This window comes from Notolepis coatsorum, assembly GCF_963971535.1.
Source record: "Notolepis coatsorum genome assembly, chromosome: 17".
NCBI classification, from domain to species: domain Eukaryota; kingdom Metazoa; phylum Chordata; class Actinopteri; order Aulopiformes; family Paralepididae; genus Notolepis; species Notolepis coatsorum.
In genome coordinates this window covers 42,902,250-42,918,062 of record NC_140181.1, presented here as the reverse complement: position 1 = coordinate 42,918,062, position 15,813 = coordinate 42,902,250, and the positions used below count along the sequence as shown (strand labels likewise).

Here is a 15,813-nt window from a genome sequence, read left to right as displayed (position 1 = left end):
TTGGGTACCGGTATCGATTCCCAGGTAAAAATAAACATTTTCAGGCTCGGTGTCCCGAAAAGACCCACGCGTAGGCCAGATGCAAGCCACATTTAAAAATAAACCTCTGTGGGGCTGCTTTTTTTTTTAATTATTATTATAATCGCAAATGTAATCGCAATCGCAATATCTGTCAGAAAAATCGCAATTAGATTATTCCCCAAAATCGTGCAGCCCTACTATCGTAACCGACTGCCATTGCTATTTTCCTTTATCTGTAATTTCTCAGCCTCCCCAGTTAGTAGCTGTAATTAGTGATGCACGATATATCGGCCGCTGATAAAAAGAATTAAAAAATGTTTTTTTTTTTTTTAAATTGCGTTTTGGCCTTAAATAGTAGTCATTTCTGAAAATAAGTTACAAAAGTAAAAAAAAAAAAAAAAAAAAAAGCGTTTTGGAAAATAGCTATTTATTTGATTATCATAAAAAAGTATTTTCTATACAGAGATATATCGACATCGGTAAATATCGGTATCGGCCAGAACAGCAATATTAATATCGGTTATCGGTATCGGCCACAATTTTCACATCGGTGCATCACTAGCTGTAATCAAAGAATCTGGATAAAATCATCGCTTTATCCGTCTTATTCAGACATTTTGTGCCTTTCTTGGTGCAGTATTCATACTTCATTCATGTGTCGCTAACCTTTTATCTGCCTTTCAGCTGATGGAGCTGATGCACTCTCAAACCTTATGAACTAAACTAGATAAAGCTGCTTTTCTAGCTCTATCTTGTTATCGATTGTGATTCATTTGGACATATTCTTTCTTCTCAGGTATATATTTAACTTCAACTGCTGCGAGAGGTATAGAGTTTGCCCACTGCACTTTTCAGTGTGTTTGATTTCGGGTCCTCAGCTAGTAATCATCTCGTCACCTGTGGCTCTGTGAAGTTTCTGCGTTGTGTTTTTTTTTTTTTTTTTACGATTTTTTTTTTTTTTTTTGTTTATCGCTTTTTACTACTGCTTTTCTACTGGCAGTCCAGTAGAGAGAGAGAGAGGAAGAACGGGAGACAGAGTGGGGGGGAAGACATTCGGCAAATGACGCCGAGTCCGGGAATCGAACCCGTGTCGGCCGTGCCGCGACGCAGCGCGTTACATGGTTTCGCCATTTTTTTTTTTTTATCTCTTATTTTGGAGATCAATGTCATACTGTGACACTGAAATGAAAAAATATTTCATCAACTAAAATATTTCATCAACTAAAATATACAGTACGTCACACCCCGCGCCTCTCCCTGCCGTCTGCAAGTGGCTAATCTTGAGTTTCTGACCCCCCAGTAAGCTAACCATGGATAAATCCAAAAAAAGGAAAGTCTGAGGAAAATAGAGGGTTTAATTCAGTGTGGACAGTAGGGCTGCAACTAATGACTAATTTGGTAGTCGACTAATCTGCCGATAATTTTTTCGATTAGTCGACTAATCGAAAACCAATGTAAACAACATCAAAAAAAAATATATATAAAAAAAAAAAAAACGATTTTTTTTTTTTTTTTTTTTTTTTTTTTTTTAATTACCTATCTTTGTGAAAGTGGCTTCTCAGCTCTGGTCCAGCTGAAGACAGAGCAGAGGAACAGATTGGACATTGAGCATGACCTCAGAGTTGCTTGTCTACCATCACCCCAGACTTTGAGACTCTTGTCAGGACCAAACAACAACATCATAACATGATGATCCCATAGCAAATTAAAATAATCACTCATGAAACATTTGAATTTGGATCTTTAAGCCACTTTAAATGAAAATGTATTTGAAGAACAATACAGCAATCACTCATAACAAGATAAATAAATTAAATAATACAAATTAAAGTGGAAGTGTACTTTAAATAACTTTTGTTTGCTGTGTGTGAGAGGAGTCCGTGTGTGTGTGTATGTGTGTGTGTCTTACTCTGATCGCTGTGTGAGTGAGAGGAGTGTGTGTACTGTGTAATTTGTGTGTGTGTCTTACTCTGATCGCTGTGTGAGTGAGAGGTGTGTACTGTGTAATTTGTGTATGTGTGTGTGTCTTACTCTGATCGCTGTGTGTGAGTGAGAGGAGTGTGAATGTGTGTGTGTCTTACTCTGATCGCTGTGTGTGAGAGAGAGTGTGAATGTGTGTGTGTCTTACTCTGATCGCTGTGTGTGAGTGAGAGGAATGTGTGTGTGTCTTACTCTGATCGCTGTGTGTGAGTGAGAGGAGTGTGTATGTGTGTGTCTTACTCTGATCGCTGTGTGTGAGTGAGAGGAGTGCGTGTGTAATGTATTGTGTGTCTAGTCTGATCATCATCTCCTGCAGGGGAACAATGTTTTCAATGTCCAAAATTTGCTATGGGATCATCATGTTATGATGTTGTCTGGAACCCTGAGAAGCCACTCTCACAAAGATAGGTAGTGCACAAAAAAAAAAAAAAAAAAAAAAAAAAAAATTTTTTTTAATGACTAATCGACGCAACAATTTCTCGTCGACGATTTTTTATAATCGACATCGTCGATTATGTCGACTAATCGTTGCAGCCCTAGTGGACAGATTCAATTGCTTTCACAACTAACGATGCAGGCTTACCTGTATGCCTGATATGTGGTGAGAAATTTGCGAACAACAAAAAATTTACTTTTTATTTGATAGATTTTTCACAAATAAGGGAAGGACTCAAATAGAGCTGCATAGTTCAGGGTTTTATTTCAAAGTAGGTCTACAGACACCAGTGTTTTGTCTCCTCTTCATAAGAGTTTGAGGTTTTCCTTTGTTATAACAGGTAAAAACAGCAATAAAAAGTCAAAATTGACAAACTGTGTGCTATAAGTATAACATATAATAAATCGCAAATTACTTTGGGTATGCAATTGTCAGGCGTTTTATGCTAAATGTGGCGTATGCTTGGGGATAACTATATATAAAATGTTATACACTGTTATCTTCATCTTAAGGGTAAATTGGTTTTGCGACTCGAGAGGAATTTTATTTTGTGGGAGGGGGAAAAATTGCTATTTTGATAGTAAAAGGTTGCTGACCCCTGGACTAATGCATTCAGTCATTTTGGACGAGTCTTTAAAACTCACTCCACTCAAAATCAATAGAGTTAAAATTCACTCTACTCAAAATTAAATCGACGTGGCCGGAAGAAATGAATGCCAGCCAGCCAAAACAAATTCCGGACGACCCACCAAGGTCGAACCACCCCTCAGCTAGTTTTGCTGATAAGACTTTGTAGTGAGTCTCCCACCCCCCCCTGGAAATGGCAGCGGTGATACACATACGTTGTCTCAAGACTTAGTCCTGCATCATCATCAAATGCACATGTCGGTGTGAAATTTATGTGTGCCATTATTACTATCAACTGTAATAATTGTGGAATATTACTATAATGAGCTGTATGTGTATGAACCAAGCATCTCACTGTAATGTACCTGTACTTTATTCGTGACAATAAACTACCACTACTACTACTACAAGTGTTACTTGTTTTCTCTGTTTGGAGACTAGAGTGCTCAAATAAACTTTCAAAATCCTACTGGAAAACAGCTGAACTCCTGACATATAAGACATACCTGTAGGTATAAGTTCTGTCTCTTGTTTGAATGTTGCTGCCTTGTATGGAAGGTCACTTCATGTTTTCAAGAAATGCATTGACAAAGACTTCATGTTTTTTTTCTCCAGAGAAATGCACAGACAAAGAGTTGGTCAATTCTATCCTGGATGTCGAGGATTTAGTGAAAGCTGGTAACAAGCAGAGGTCTGATTTTTTTTTTTTTCCACAAACAAACCTCTCTCCTGCTTAGCTGCTCTAAACGGGTACATTTAGCCTTGCCGGTGGAGGAGCATATTACAATATTAATGTCTCCTGAGAATTGAACCTGCGAATGCAGATGCTGGCTGATAAGGCTTTGAGGTAGAGCTGCAGCCATCAGCTATATCAGCCCCACTGGATTACTCCTGAAGGGACACCCACACACATTGATGGCAGACAAAGATAAAGCATGATGCATGTTTATTAATTAGTTTGCTTCGCCATTCTGAATCATATGAGCTTATTAATGACTGCGTTGCCATTCTGAATCATATGAGCTTATTAATGACTTTGCGTTGCCATTCTGAATCATATGAGCTTATTAATTACTTTGCTTTGCCATTCTGACTTTGCTTTGCTGCATGTTTGCATTTCTTCTCTCCCAAATAGGGCTGGGTACTATTGACATTTATTTCTTGCTCCAATACTTAAAATTCAGTATTTGTTCTAAAAAATACGTTTTTAATGCTTTTCTTTATTGGTCATCAGCATGCTGATTCATTTTGTAATGGAGTTAATTATGTTCTGTGTAACATTTGTAAAAACATCTGATCTCAATCAAATCAAACCACATTCAACACTCTTGTTTTGTCCGAGGGGATGAGGTGGAGGTGGTGGAGTCATATAAGTTCCTTGGGGTACACCTGAACAATAAACTGGACTGGTCGGACAACACATAGGCCCTCTACAGGAAGAGACAGAGCAGGCTGTTCTTCCTGAGGAGACTCTGTTCGGATCTTTCAAAATTTTTCATTTTAATCCCTCCGAAAGGGTCTGACAGGCACCACACAATGGATGACTCAATGGTTGGTCATTGGTTTGTTTATTTTAAACAGACCAGTTGAGATGTTTTCCCACAATACAGATGACCACAGTTATATATAGTTTCTTTCTTTAGATAACCATAGCTGTCCATAGGTTATAGTTACGACTTCCACAGATAACTGTCCATCCATAGCTAGTTATAATTTCCACAGCTTACCATAATAATAATATTTAATATTTAATAATAATGCAGGACCTGTTCAGAGGTCTTTAATTGGCATGCAATTATCCTCAACGTTTAGCGATTAGCACACACGGTTAGCACACACACACACCGGAACACACACGCATGCATTGTCTCTTGTAGGATCGCCGATGCGATTCGTCTCTGCGATTAACCCATAGGTCAAAAACCTGTGAAACAGAACAAAATGCACAGTAGCATACACATTAATTAAGCATAATATTAATAGTTATATTGTATATATATTAATATACTATCAATACTACTATTGAATATACATACACTATACATTTCATACATACTAATCAAACCTGCATGTCATGTCCCCTTTAACAGTGGGTGACTACAATGACTACATTTACCAGAATGCCTGCCAATGTTTACTTCCTCCTCCGCAACACATGCAAGCCATTCGAACCGCGTCGTCTCAAACACGACGCAAACCCATGCAATGGGACAAGACAGTGGTTCTCATTCAATCGGAGCACACACACACCAAAGTTCCGCCACATGAATCTCACCGTGACAAACCGGCAAAGCCACAGAGGCACTAGCTCAGCTTGCACCATTGGCAAAGTATGCTAGCCTAGCCACAAGCTAGCGGCAAACATTTAAGCACAACATTCATTCATTTAGCCACCATTCCCCAACAACCCTGTGTACATGCATATATTATCGGCAGGCTGCATTAGCAGCCAGCAGCCAACGTGATACATTACATTGTGTTTATAGGTGACATAGCCAAGTTAATGAAGTTTCAATCAATTAATCAAGTGCACTCACCAACGGGCGATGTGATCCTATCAGAGTTCTCTCTACAATGACATCGCCACCATTTAAAAAAGGCAGCTGCGCCAACTGCGCATGCTCACAAGCAGAACACCTGTTAAATGATTTAGACCCCTTTACATAGGTCTGATCCTTATATTAAATAAACCAAAAGTCTTGACAGACTCGGGTCCTTCAATGTTTGCAATAGACTGCAGCAGTCATTCTACCAGTCTGTAGTGGCCAGCGTCCTCTTCTATGCTGTGGCATGCTGGGGGGGCTACATCAACTCGAGGGACACCAACAAACTGAACAAGCTGGTGAGGAAAGCTAGCTCCATGGTGGATTTTTTTATTTACATTTCTTTTTTTTTTATCCACTTTTTCTCCCATTTTTCTATATTTTCTCCCATCCCAATTTCGTATCATCCAATTCAACCCTCCCCTGTCACAAACGCTGTTTCTTGCCTCCCACAAGCCGGCTGCAATGTGGACTAAGTCATACATAGCACAAGTCCCCTCCGGTACTTGAGGTAACAGCAGTCGCATCTTTTCACTTGCACAGCTCGATCTCTCAGTGGTGAGGAGTAACGCGTGGGAGGCTCACGCTGCCCCCGACACTTCCTGATTCTACTGCGCAGGTGCACCAACCGACCTGTAGGAGTCGCTGTCCACGCCCGATCCCCACCCATCAGTTTCCCACCCCCTAATACGGCCAATGTGTATTAGTATGAACGACCAGCTAAACTGAAAGCAATGTGGAGCGCTGGGCTCGAACAGGCAAGCCCAGCGTCTGTCATTCGTGGCGAGCGCCTTGCCCACTACGCCACGTAGCCGTCCTTATTTTCATTTTTATATATATATATATATATATATATATATATATATATATATAAATGAAAATAATGGCGGCTACGTGGCGTAGTGGGCAAGGCGCTCGCCACGAATGACGGAGACAACGATATATGATATATGATATATCCACAACGTCCAATCCCCACCCATCGACTTCCACCCGCTGACTCTGCCAAATGAGCCAGTACGACGGCCGGCCCAAGCCGAAGGCAATGCTGAGACTGGGATTAGATACCGGAGTCTCTTGCATTGGTGACGAGCACAATCTCCGCTACGCCACCCAGCCGCCTTATATATATATATTCTTTTTTAATAAATATCCTCAAACTAAATCCTCAATTTGAATAAAGTGATTAATCTGATTAAATTAGTCTTTTTCTTTTATTAAATCAACTTTCTTTAATTAATATAAGTTTTTGGTTTCTATAATATTAGTGACATGTAGCCTAATCTTTATCTGCAACTGTGAAGAAAAAACCCATTGGTTTAAACAGAATGAATAGACAAAAAAAAGAATCTTAATTTTTATTTTTTTTTAATTTTTTTTTTTAAATATAAAAATCGAATGTTGATTTAGAATTTGAATGCCAATGTAACGAACGAAGGGCAGAACGTTTGAACGTTTGGGCTCAGCCCTAGTGGCAGAGAGGGGGATGAGAAGGAAGCTGGCTGCTATCCTGGAGAATCCCTCCCACCCCCTCTACGATGAGCTAGTCAAGATGAGAAGCAAGTTCAGTCACAGACTCATACCCCCCCGACACTCAACTAACCGCCTCGGCCAGTCCTTCATACCAGCGGCCATCAGGCTCCACAACAGTGGGCAGGGACTGCTGCCAGACATAGTATCTGGAACCTAGTATCTGACTCTCACCCAAAAGGACAATATACTTACCTTATGCATACCACACCATATGTGTATACTGTATACTTCATCAGAGCATATATTTAGCATTTTTAGATTATATATTAGATTAGATTTAGACTATTGTATTATTAGTTAAAATATTGCATATATTTAGCATTTTAGCATTTCGTTTTTTTTAGATTATAGGCTATATTACCGTAGATTACATTTAGATTATTAGATTATATATTGTAACTATATTTATTGTAGGGCAAAATAACAGGGCATACATACCCTCATCTCGCACCTTGTTGCCCATATGCGCATGTCCAGAGTTAATTATATTGTATATTTTTTACACTGCCTTTTTATTCCATTTTTATTTTTACTTCTCCACTGTAATAATTATATTCTGTGACCTGTACCTGTATCTCTTCTACTACCTGTACCTCCCCTCCCCCCTCCCCATGCTGCTATGGTACCTGAATTACCCCAAGGGGATCAATAAAGGAATATCTTATTTTATCTAGCAAAAATTCGCATAAATTAGTTGCAAATCTAAGATCCCATTGAAATAATCTCAACATTTTGACACTTCAGTATGGTACCAATTTGCCTCAATTTCTGACACCCAACCCCACCATACATTTTACACTGCTTTTTGAGAGATGATTCATGACTTGTTTTAGCATGTGGTGGTTGTTTGCCTAATACATTATAACTCATCTGCGTTTTCTCCCCAGGGTTTGCCCATACTACCTGTCACGCTCCTTGAAACAGCAAGCAGACATTATATTCATGCCTTACAACTACCTCCTGGACCCCAAGGTGAGCCGACTGCCAGAACCCAACACCTATGGACCTATCTCAAACCCTGCCCTCTTTTCTTTATCCTCTAATGAATCAGAACGGTCGCTTCTGGTTCTGAAAGAGGGTGGGGTTTGAGATAGGTCGATTCCTGTAAACAAGGAGACCGGCGTCACTTCTTTCCTCCCAGTTGCCTCGTGAACTGCAGAGAACTTTGCTGTGTCATGCATTTTAAAGGTTCTCAAAGTGAAGTGCTGCTCTTAGGGAGGCTGCTGAGGAGGAGGAATACTTGGAGCACACACACACAAAGTCCTGCTTTCAGTGCAGTAGCCGTACCTTTTTCTCTTGATCATTTCAGAGTTTGCTCTGTATTAGCATTTTCTTTTATCATGCATGAACACTAAATGTTTGTATTACCATCATAATCAGTGCTGTGTCATGTAACGTTAGTTGATTCATATTAACCCCTCCCCCCATATTTGCTCCACAGACTCGCAAAGCACACAACATCGATCTGAAAGGGGCAGTGATCATTTTTGACGAGGCTCACAATGTGGTAAGAAACTGCAGAGCTCCTTCACTTATTCACAAGCTGTGGATGTCATAGATAATTGATGGGCCATATCCTCCCAATGCATTCAAATCCTCATGTAAGTTTGATTAAGATCTAAGGAGTGTATGAGCGTATATGAAGACGGTGAGACTCTTAAACCCATCAGGATTTTCATCAGGATTCCCACTTTGCAGCATACACCCTGCTTCCCCCTCATCATTTACTTGACAAATCGGCCTCTTTAGCCTCAGACCCTCTTCCTGGTCTCTCCCGTGTTACCTGTTCCATGTGGGACTCTCCGGCTGGGCGTGCCAGGCCTAGTTTCCAGTTTTCTGTTAAGAGTAGGAGAACAACGTGCACACTCCTCAGGGGCGTTATGCAACCTGGACACTGCCTGGTCTCACTGCACTGCAGTCTGCTGCCTTACTCTGCCTCCAACAGGAACCAGTGCAGAGTTACAGCAGCACACTGACTTTACAGGGTGCAAGTCATGCCAGGCCGCCGCCTGCTGCTTATTACTGTTGCATTGGATCATTCTGCTCGCAGCTATGTGATCAGCCTGACCCTGCAATACTGACACAGGAGGCAAATCACTAGAATTATGGCTCTGACTTAATTAAGTGGTGCAGTGCTCTACATTTTTGTAGAATTTGTTTAGTATACTACTCGGATCTATGCTGGTAATTGTCCCATAATATTGTATTGATAGTTGATACGGATTGTGATATTTTTCACGATACTGTTTCAAGGGTGTTAATTAGGGGTGTAAATATTTGACCCCACTTCGATTACGATTCTTCAATGATTCAATGCATCATAAAATCTCCATTTAACCACAATTCGATTAGATCAGTTAATTCCTACAAAAATGTTGAATACACAAATGTGGCTGGGGGAACTGATTCACCCAGCATGAATGGACTATAGGTCAATAAAAAAAAATCGACCTATAAAAATAAATAAATTAAATTATTTCTTTTGAAAAAAATGTAATAAAAATTCTAATCGATTCTAACTTTTTCAAATCGATGCAGTTGAATCGTCACCTTAGGATCGATGCATCAATGCATTGTTACACCCCTAGTGTTAATGCAGCCGCCATGGTGTTAATGCAGCCATCACGGCCTTTCATTAAAATTATGTCCTTCAACTGCTTGAAAACCTTGTATTTCATCTAGTAAATAATTAATGGGTTTTAATCATAAGTCATTTTAACATTAGAACTTTACCAAGGAGTGTTATTTCAGCTTTTTATTGTTGCCAAATTTAAGAAACGGTGATAAATTGCAATATATCACCATATCTTATTGCAATATTCAAGCTATTACAGAACATTAAGAACATAAGCAAATCAAATCAAATAAAAAAAAATTATTTGTAAGGCCCGACAATACATGTTAATGTCCCCATGGGCCGGACACGTTTTCTTTAACCTCTTGAGCCCTTGCCCTATTTTCTGAAAATCCGCCTAAAATACATAAGTAAATGGAAGATTGCTCCACTTCCACAAGCATGTTCTTGGTATCTAGGGACATCTATGGATTTTCTTTTTTCATCTTTGATGGTGAATAACACCATGCAAAAATTTACCAGACATGAAAAATGTATGCTCATTGGTGCTCATTCAGCACCTTCTTTAGATCACGTGTACAAAATATCTAAGCAAATGAATAAAGGGAAGATGATTAAACGGAAGGTTTTGTATATACAGTACTGAATTCTGCCTTCCGGACACATGCAATTTGAAATATGATTATAGAATATCAGGCCTATAAATAACCTTTTTATAGCCAAGTCGCACATCGATGGATCGGCTAAGCAAATGGCTGTAACACTATGTGCCTTCACATTGCGTCTCGAACATACTAGAAATGTGCCTCAGAAAGTTTCAGCACCATAGAGAGCACCATAGTGCTTAGTGCTTGAGGAATCTATATTTATTACTGGACCGTGCAGCTTCCAGTAGAGCCTTCTGACCAAGAGCATATTTATAAAAAGCTTCACATGTGAGAGAGAAATTAGTTTTGACTTGGATTTCACTCTTCACAAGCTCCACGCTGCATTTATTGCTCTGGTCCGTCCACGCACCGGTCATGAGGGAGAACAACCTCTCTACAAACAGCTTGCGCGTCAAATCGGCAATAAAAATAAAAGGATGCAGGGAAAAGGGTTGAATGTAAATTGTGCCAGCAGCAGTTTGCATACCACAGCTCGACGACCAACATGGCTTAAACAAAGTTCGTTTCTCCCCTGCCCTATTTAGCTAGCTAACGTTAAATGTTTGATGGGTAACAGGGTTTAGTACTAGCTAGCTGAATGTATCCGAATTGGCATTTATTTCAGTAACGTATGTTCGGTATAGCCCAATTGGGTAACACTTTATAATAACACTCAGTTATAAGACCTTTATAAGGTATTTGTAGATAATGAACTAATCATGAACAATTTATATACATTCGTAAATTATTATTAAATCATTTATAACTATTTGTATAACATTTACAAATTAGTTCTACATTATTTATAACTCATTGTCAACATTGTTTGTACTTGATTTGTTCATCATTAAATAATGTTTAATGTGTAGTAACACATTTGTAGATGCTTTGAAAAATGGATATGAAAAAACTACTATACTGTACCTCCATTTATTTGTTCATGTTCAACAAATGATTTGTAAAACATTCTTAAAAGATCTATAAATCATTTGCAGATGTTATTGTGTGCTCTAATCTAAAGTGAAGACTATTCATCATTAACAAATGTCTAATACAGTTAATTATTTGTTGAATTTTTCATCACCTGTTACAAATGTTGTAGACAGCTTTCGGATACACCCTTCTTTCTGACATCAAACAATGACAGAATTAGGACTATAGATAAATAAAATTTTATTAACATGTAAAATACATGTGCACACAACATATAGTGTTACCTGGGGGATACTAGGACACAGGAGTACCCTGGCCAGGTATTGCCAGAGTAGGAGGAAGTGACTTGACTTCACGTTTGTTGCCGTCTGTTTGAATGGAAGCTACACGTTATACCGGTACATTAGCAGAGCCAAGTTATTCGTGCTGCCCCACGCTTTTAAGGTATGAGCAGGCTAAACACCTTTTTTCCTTTTTTGTTGGTAAATCTATTCCATCATTTCCGACCTACAAATCAAATCAAATTTATTTATAAGGCCCAACAACACACGTTAATGTCCCCATGGGCCGTACAGGTCTTCTTTAAACAAGTCAAGAAGAAAACATAACAATAAGTCAAGAACAGAACAAGGACACCATAAGGTCCAACAAATTTAAAATAAATGCAAATAAATGAAAGAATGCAAGCACTCCCAGACATACCCCATGCGAAGGTAAGGAAAAACTCACTAAAACCTAACAATAGGTAAAAATGCTCCACAGGCAGTGTGGAGGAGAGAAAGAAACCTTAGAAGGGCCATTCAAGGGGGGATCTCCCTTCTTAGATGTCGGTGATAGTAGTGTTGCAGACGGACAGTTGGTAAGCATGCACTCAAGTGTGTAGTGAAACACAGATGAGTGCATGCAATAGCAACTGAACATTTTGAAAGATTAAAGATAGAGCTGATAGCGATAGCAACTGAACATTTTGAAAGATTGAAGATAGAGCTGATAGCGAATCTATTTGAGGCACAGGGACGGCGCAGAGAGGGTCTTTTGTGTAGTGATGCACGATATATCGGCCGCCGATATGGCAGTTTTTTTACACATCAGTATCGGTCCGATATCAAGATTGGGCCGATATTAAATAGTTTGGCCTTAAATAGTTTAAAAATATCAGTCATTTCTGAAAATAAGTTACAAACGTTAAAAAAAAATTAAATAAAAAGAAATATGCGTTTTGGAAAATAGCTCTTTATTTGATTATCATAAAGTGTTTTCTATACAGAGATATCGACATCGGTAAATATCGGTATCGGCCAGAACAGCAATATTAATATCGGTTATCGGTATCGGCCACAATTTTCACATCGGTGCATCACTAATTTTGTGTAGACTTGTAGTACTTGATGTGGTTGGACTTTTCCTCATTCCTGTGAACGCAGTTGCTGGCTGGCTAATGTGCACTCGTGCCGACGTGTATGCTACATGAGGGTAATAATTATTTGTATTTTCAGGCAGTATAGGCGCCGATACAGCCTGAAAATACAAATAATTATTACCCTCATGTCATCATCACATACCGCAATATACTGAGCACACATTAGGAACAAACACATACTTTAAATGTAACGTTAGCGCCCACCAAATCAAGTACGTCTACACAAAATATAAGAGTTGTAGGTTGGAAATTATGGAATAGATTGATTGCTCATACCTTAACCCTTTCCCCGCCAATAACATCGTACAACGGGTTTCAAGTTCATGCGAATTCTGCCAATAACGGCGTACGACGTGATTCTGATCATAATTTCATATTTTCGCCATGGTATTCATATTTCACTCACGGAGCCTTGTCGGATGCTGTGTGAGCCAGCACAACTCTGCAACGCTTCAATACTGCCACCTGGTGGCTGATCGGCGAGTTGCAACCGGAAGTGGATCTCTTGTGATCCCGGTGCGTCTCCCTATTCCGTCCGGCCACTCGTTTATTGTCGCGGGACTCAATACACACACCGTGGATATGGATCTTTGCCATAACTCAATAATCTACATGATTTGGGCGTGTATTAGTAATATACAAAACGGAAATGGATCGCCTAGATCCCCACCACATAACTGGGATCTGTTTGCTCCACTCTCATCGCCCAACGGTACGAGGAGACTGACGTGAGTTTCAGCGTTTTTGTTTATCATTTTCGTGGCAGAGAAAGGGTTAACACTTTGAGCGCCACGCCTGGTTTTCCGTTTTACCGGCTGAATGCCACCATCGGCGCCAATGTTAACGTTAATATCGCCTAATCTATGTTTTAAATTATGGCTAATCTGCCCATCGCATTATCAAAGACTATTTTCCAGTCAGTGCTGTCAAGGCAGATTGTTTTTTTATCGCGTCGTTTCCCTTTCAGAGCAGTTAGAAAAGCCCCCGTTTTGATATAAAAAACAGCTCATTCTGGAGCATTCTATGAAAATCGTCTTTTAGTGGAATATTCCACAACGTTGATATTCGTCTGCCTTTTTATGAATCGTTTTCAAATAAACGCTAGATGATCAATATTATACGTGCACGCAAGCACATTACGGCCGCGCACTGATAATCGCTCCGTTGATTTCCTCACTGACTTTTACAGTGAAACCGAAAGAGGACATTTCACAAAACAGCTTATAACTTCATCAAACTTACTCTGATTATCCTAACACTGATAACATAGAGTCCTTACCTGATATCAGATGGTATCCAACTGGTATATTCCAATTCCTGATCACCATTCGAAAAAATCGATACGTGTATGGATCCAACGCGATACTGTAGATCTCCATGATCAACGGGGATCTGAGGTTCCAGAATGAACTGTGGTAACCCCGGCTGGATCAGTGAACTGGAAAATGTGGAGTACCGGATTTTTTTCCCCACATTTTCATTGAGTCCATTCCAAAATCACTTATGTCATCTGGGAGACGACAGGGGGCGCTTTTTTCCACAGTGATCGCCGGCGCCCCTCGGCTATACTCGGGTAGGCTCGGGTGATGCAATAATTTTTCAGATCGCTAAAAAAGAAAAAAAAAAGAAAAAATCCGAGAAATCTCGTGAGTGGCTAGCAACCACCTATAAAAAAACCAGAGAAATCTCGTGAGTGGCACGGAAAGTGTTAAAAGCGTGGGGCAGGACAAATTCCTTGGCTCTGCTAATGAATAACGGTAAATGGTAAGGCAGCACCAGTACAACTAAATGTGACTACATAACATGGTCACGAGGACGTTTTTTTTTTTACCAAAAGAGTGTTTTCCCTTAGCGACAGCCTCTGCATCCATATTGCAGTGTGTTCAGGCAGCAACATGGATTGTGTTCTTCCTCCTTCCATGTGTCAATCAACCTGCCATATCTGATGGATGCAAAGGAGGGCCAAGTTGATTTATGCCTCCATTTAATTTGAGATGCACTAGTTTTCACTGCCTCCGTGTCTACCGCTTCCTCTTGGCTCCTCCCCTCTCCCTCTTAGAGTACACTGTAATTACTACTTTGAGGACGATCTAGTAGGCTGCTAAGGTGCTCGACTGCTGGCTGTCGTCTGTCCAACACACAGGCCTGATGACTTACTGCAGTGCTATATATCATGCCTACCATAGTGTCATACATGCCCAGGAGCAGTGTAAGCAGACTGGTCACCATACTGTAGAAGCCGTTACTCATGTTGCAGCTTTGAAAGGGTACATTTTCCCAAGGCCATTTAGGCTAATGCTGTGAGAAACGGTTGGCTTTACGTGCCTCATTACGTAGGAATTGTAGAGAATGTTTTGTTTAAATGCTTCTAGCGTTGTTCAACTAAAAAGACACCATTAACACTAGGGATACACTGATCTGACTTATTCAGTCCCGATACCGATACCTTGGCTTTGGGTATCGGCTGATACAGAGTTCTGATTCATTATTTTTAATGAAGTGTTAGGATGTGGCCAAGCAGTGGGTTAACTCGCCATGCGTTGAGTGCCAAGACCCGAGAAAACCAGAGAAAACTCTGGTTTTAATCGTTGTTTCTTTTATTAGCAATATCCATACATTTTTCATCCATCCAGCCTGACGTTATCATTGGGAATGGGTCTGAGCTCGAAAAGGGCGAATACCGCCGCCTATCGTCTCCCGGATGGTATTGCACATCATTGGATTGGATGGGACTGTGCATCAAAAAAAATAAGTCCGGTCCAGGTTTTACTTCTCGGGCATGCAGCTGGATACTATTGCATTGAGTCCCCCCACTGGGAGCAGCGTCGATTATGCGTTTTGGTGCTATAACGTTGGATCAATAAACGCGATCAATATTTGGAATGGTGATCAGGAATTGGATTAATCTTTTTGCAGAACATCTGATGTGAGGTAAGGACTCTATTTTACCAGTCTTGGGCTAATCAGATGTTTTTTTCTCCACCATCGCTGTGTGTGTGTGTGTAACGTTAGCAGTATCCACGGCATGGATAATAGATTTTTCAGCCTGCTTCTCTAGCGTGCATAAGTACACATATACTATCGATAATCTAGCGTTT

At 40.0% G+C, this 15,813-nt stretch overlaps 1 protein-coding gene across 2 annotated transcripts in view; it reads left to right on the top strand.

Moving 5' to 3' along the window:
* rtel1 (regulator of telomere elongation helicase 1) overlaps positions 1 to 15,813 on the top strand; it is an 83,642-nt gene that overhangs the window by 17,274 nt on the left and 50,555 nt on the right. For both annotated transcript variants that reach the window (XM_084333342.1, XM_084333341.1), the window contains exons 6-8: positions 3,680 to 3,755; positions 8,028 to 8,112; positions 8,582 to 8,647. In XM_084333342.1, coding sequence (XP_084189468.1) covers positions 3,680 to 3,755; positions 8,028 to 8,112; positions 8,582 to 8,647 — 227 coding nt within the window. The remainder of the gene's footprint in view (positions 1 to 3,679; positions 3,756 to 8,027; positions 8,113 to 8,581; positions 8,648 to 15,813) is intronic.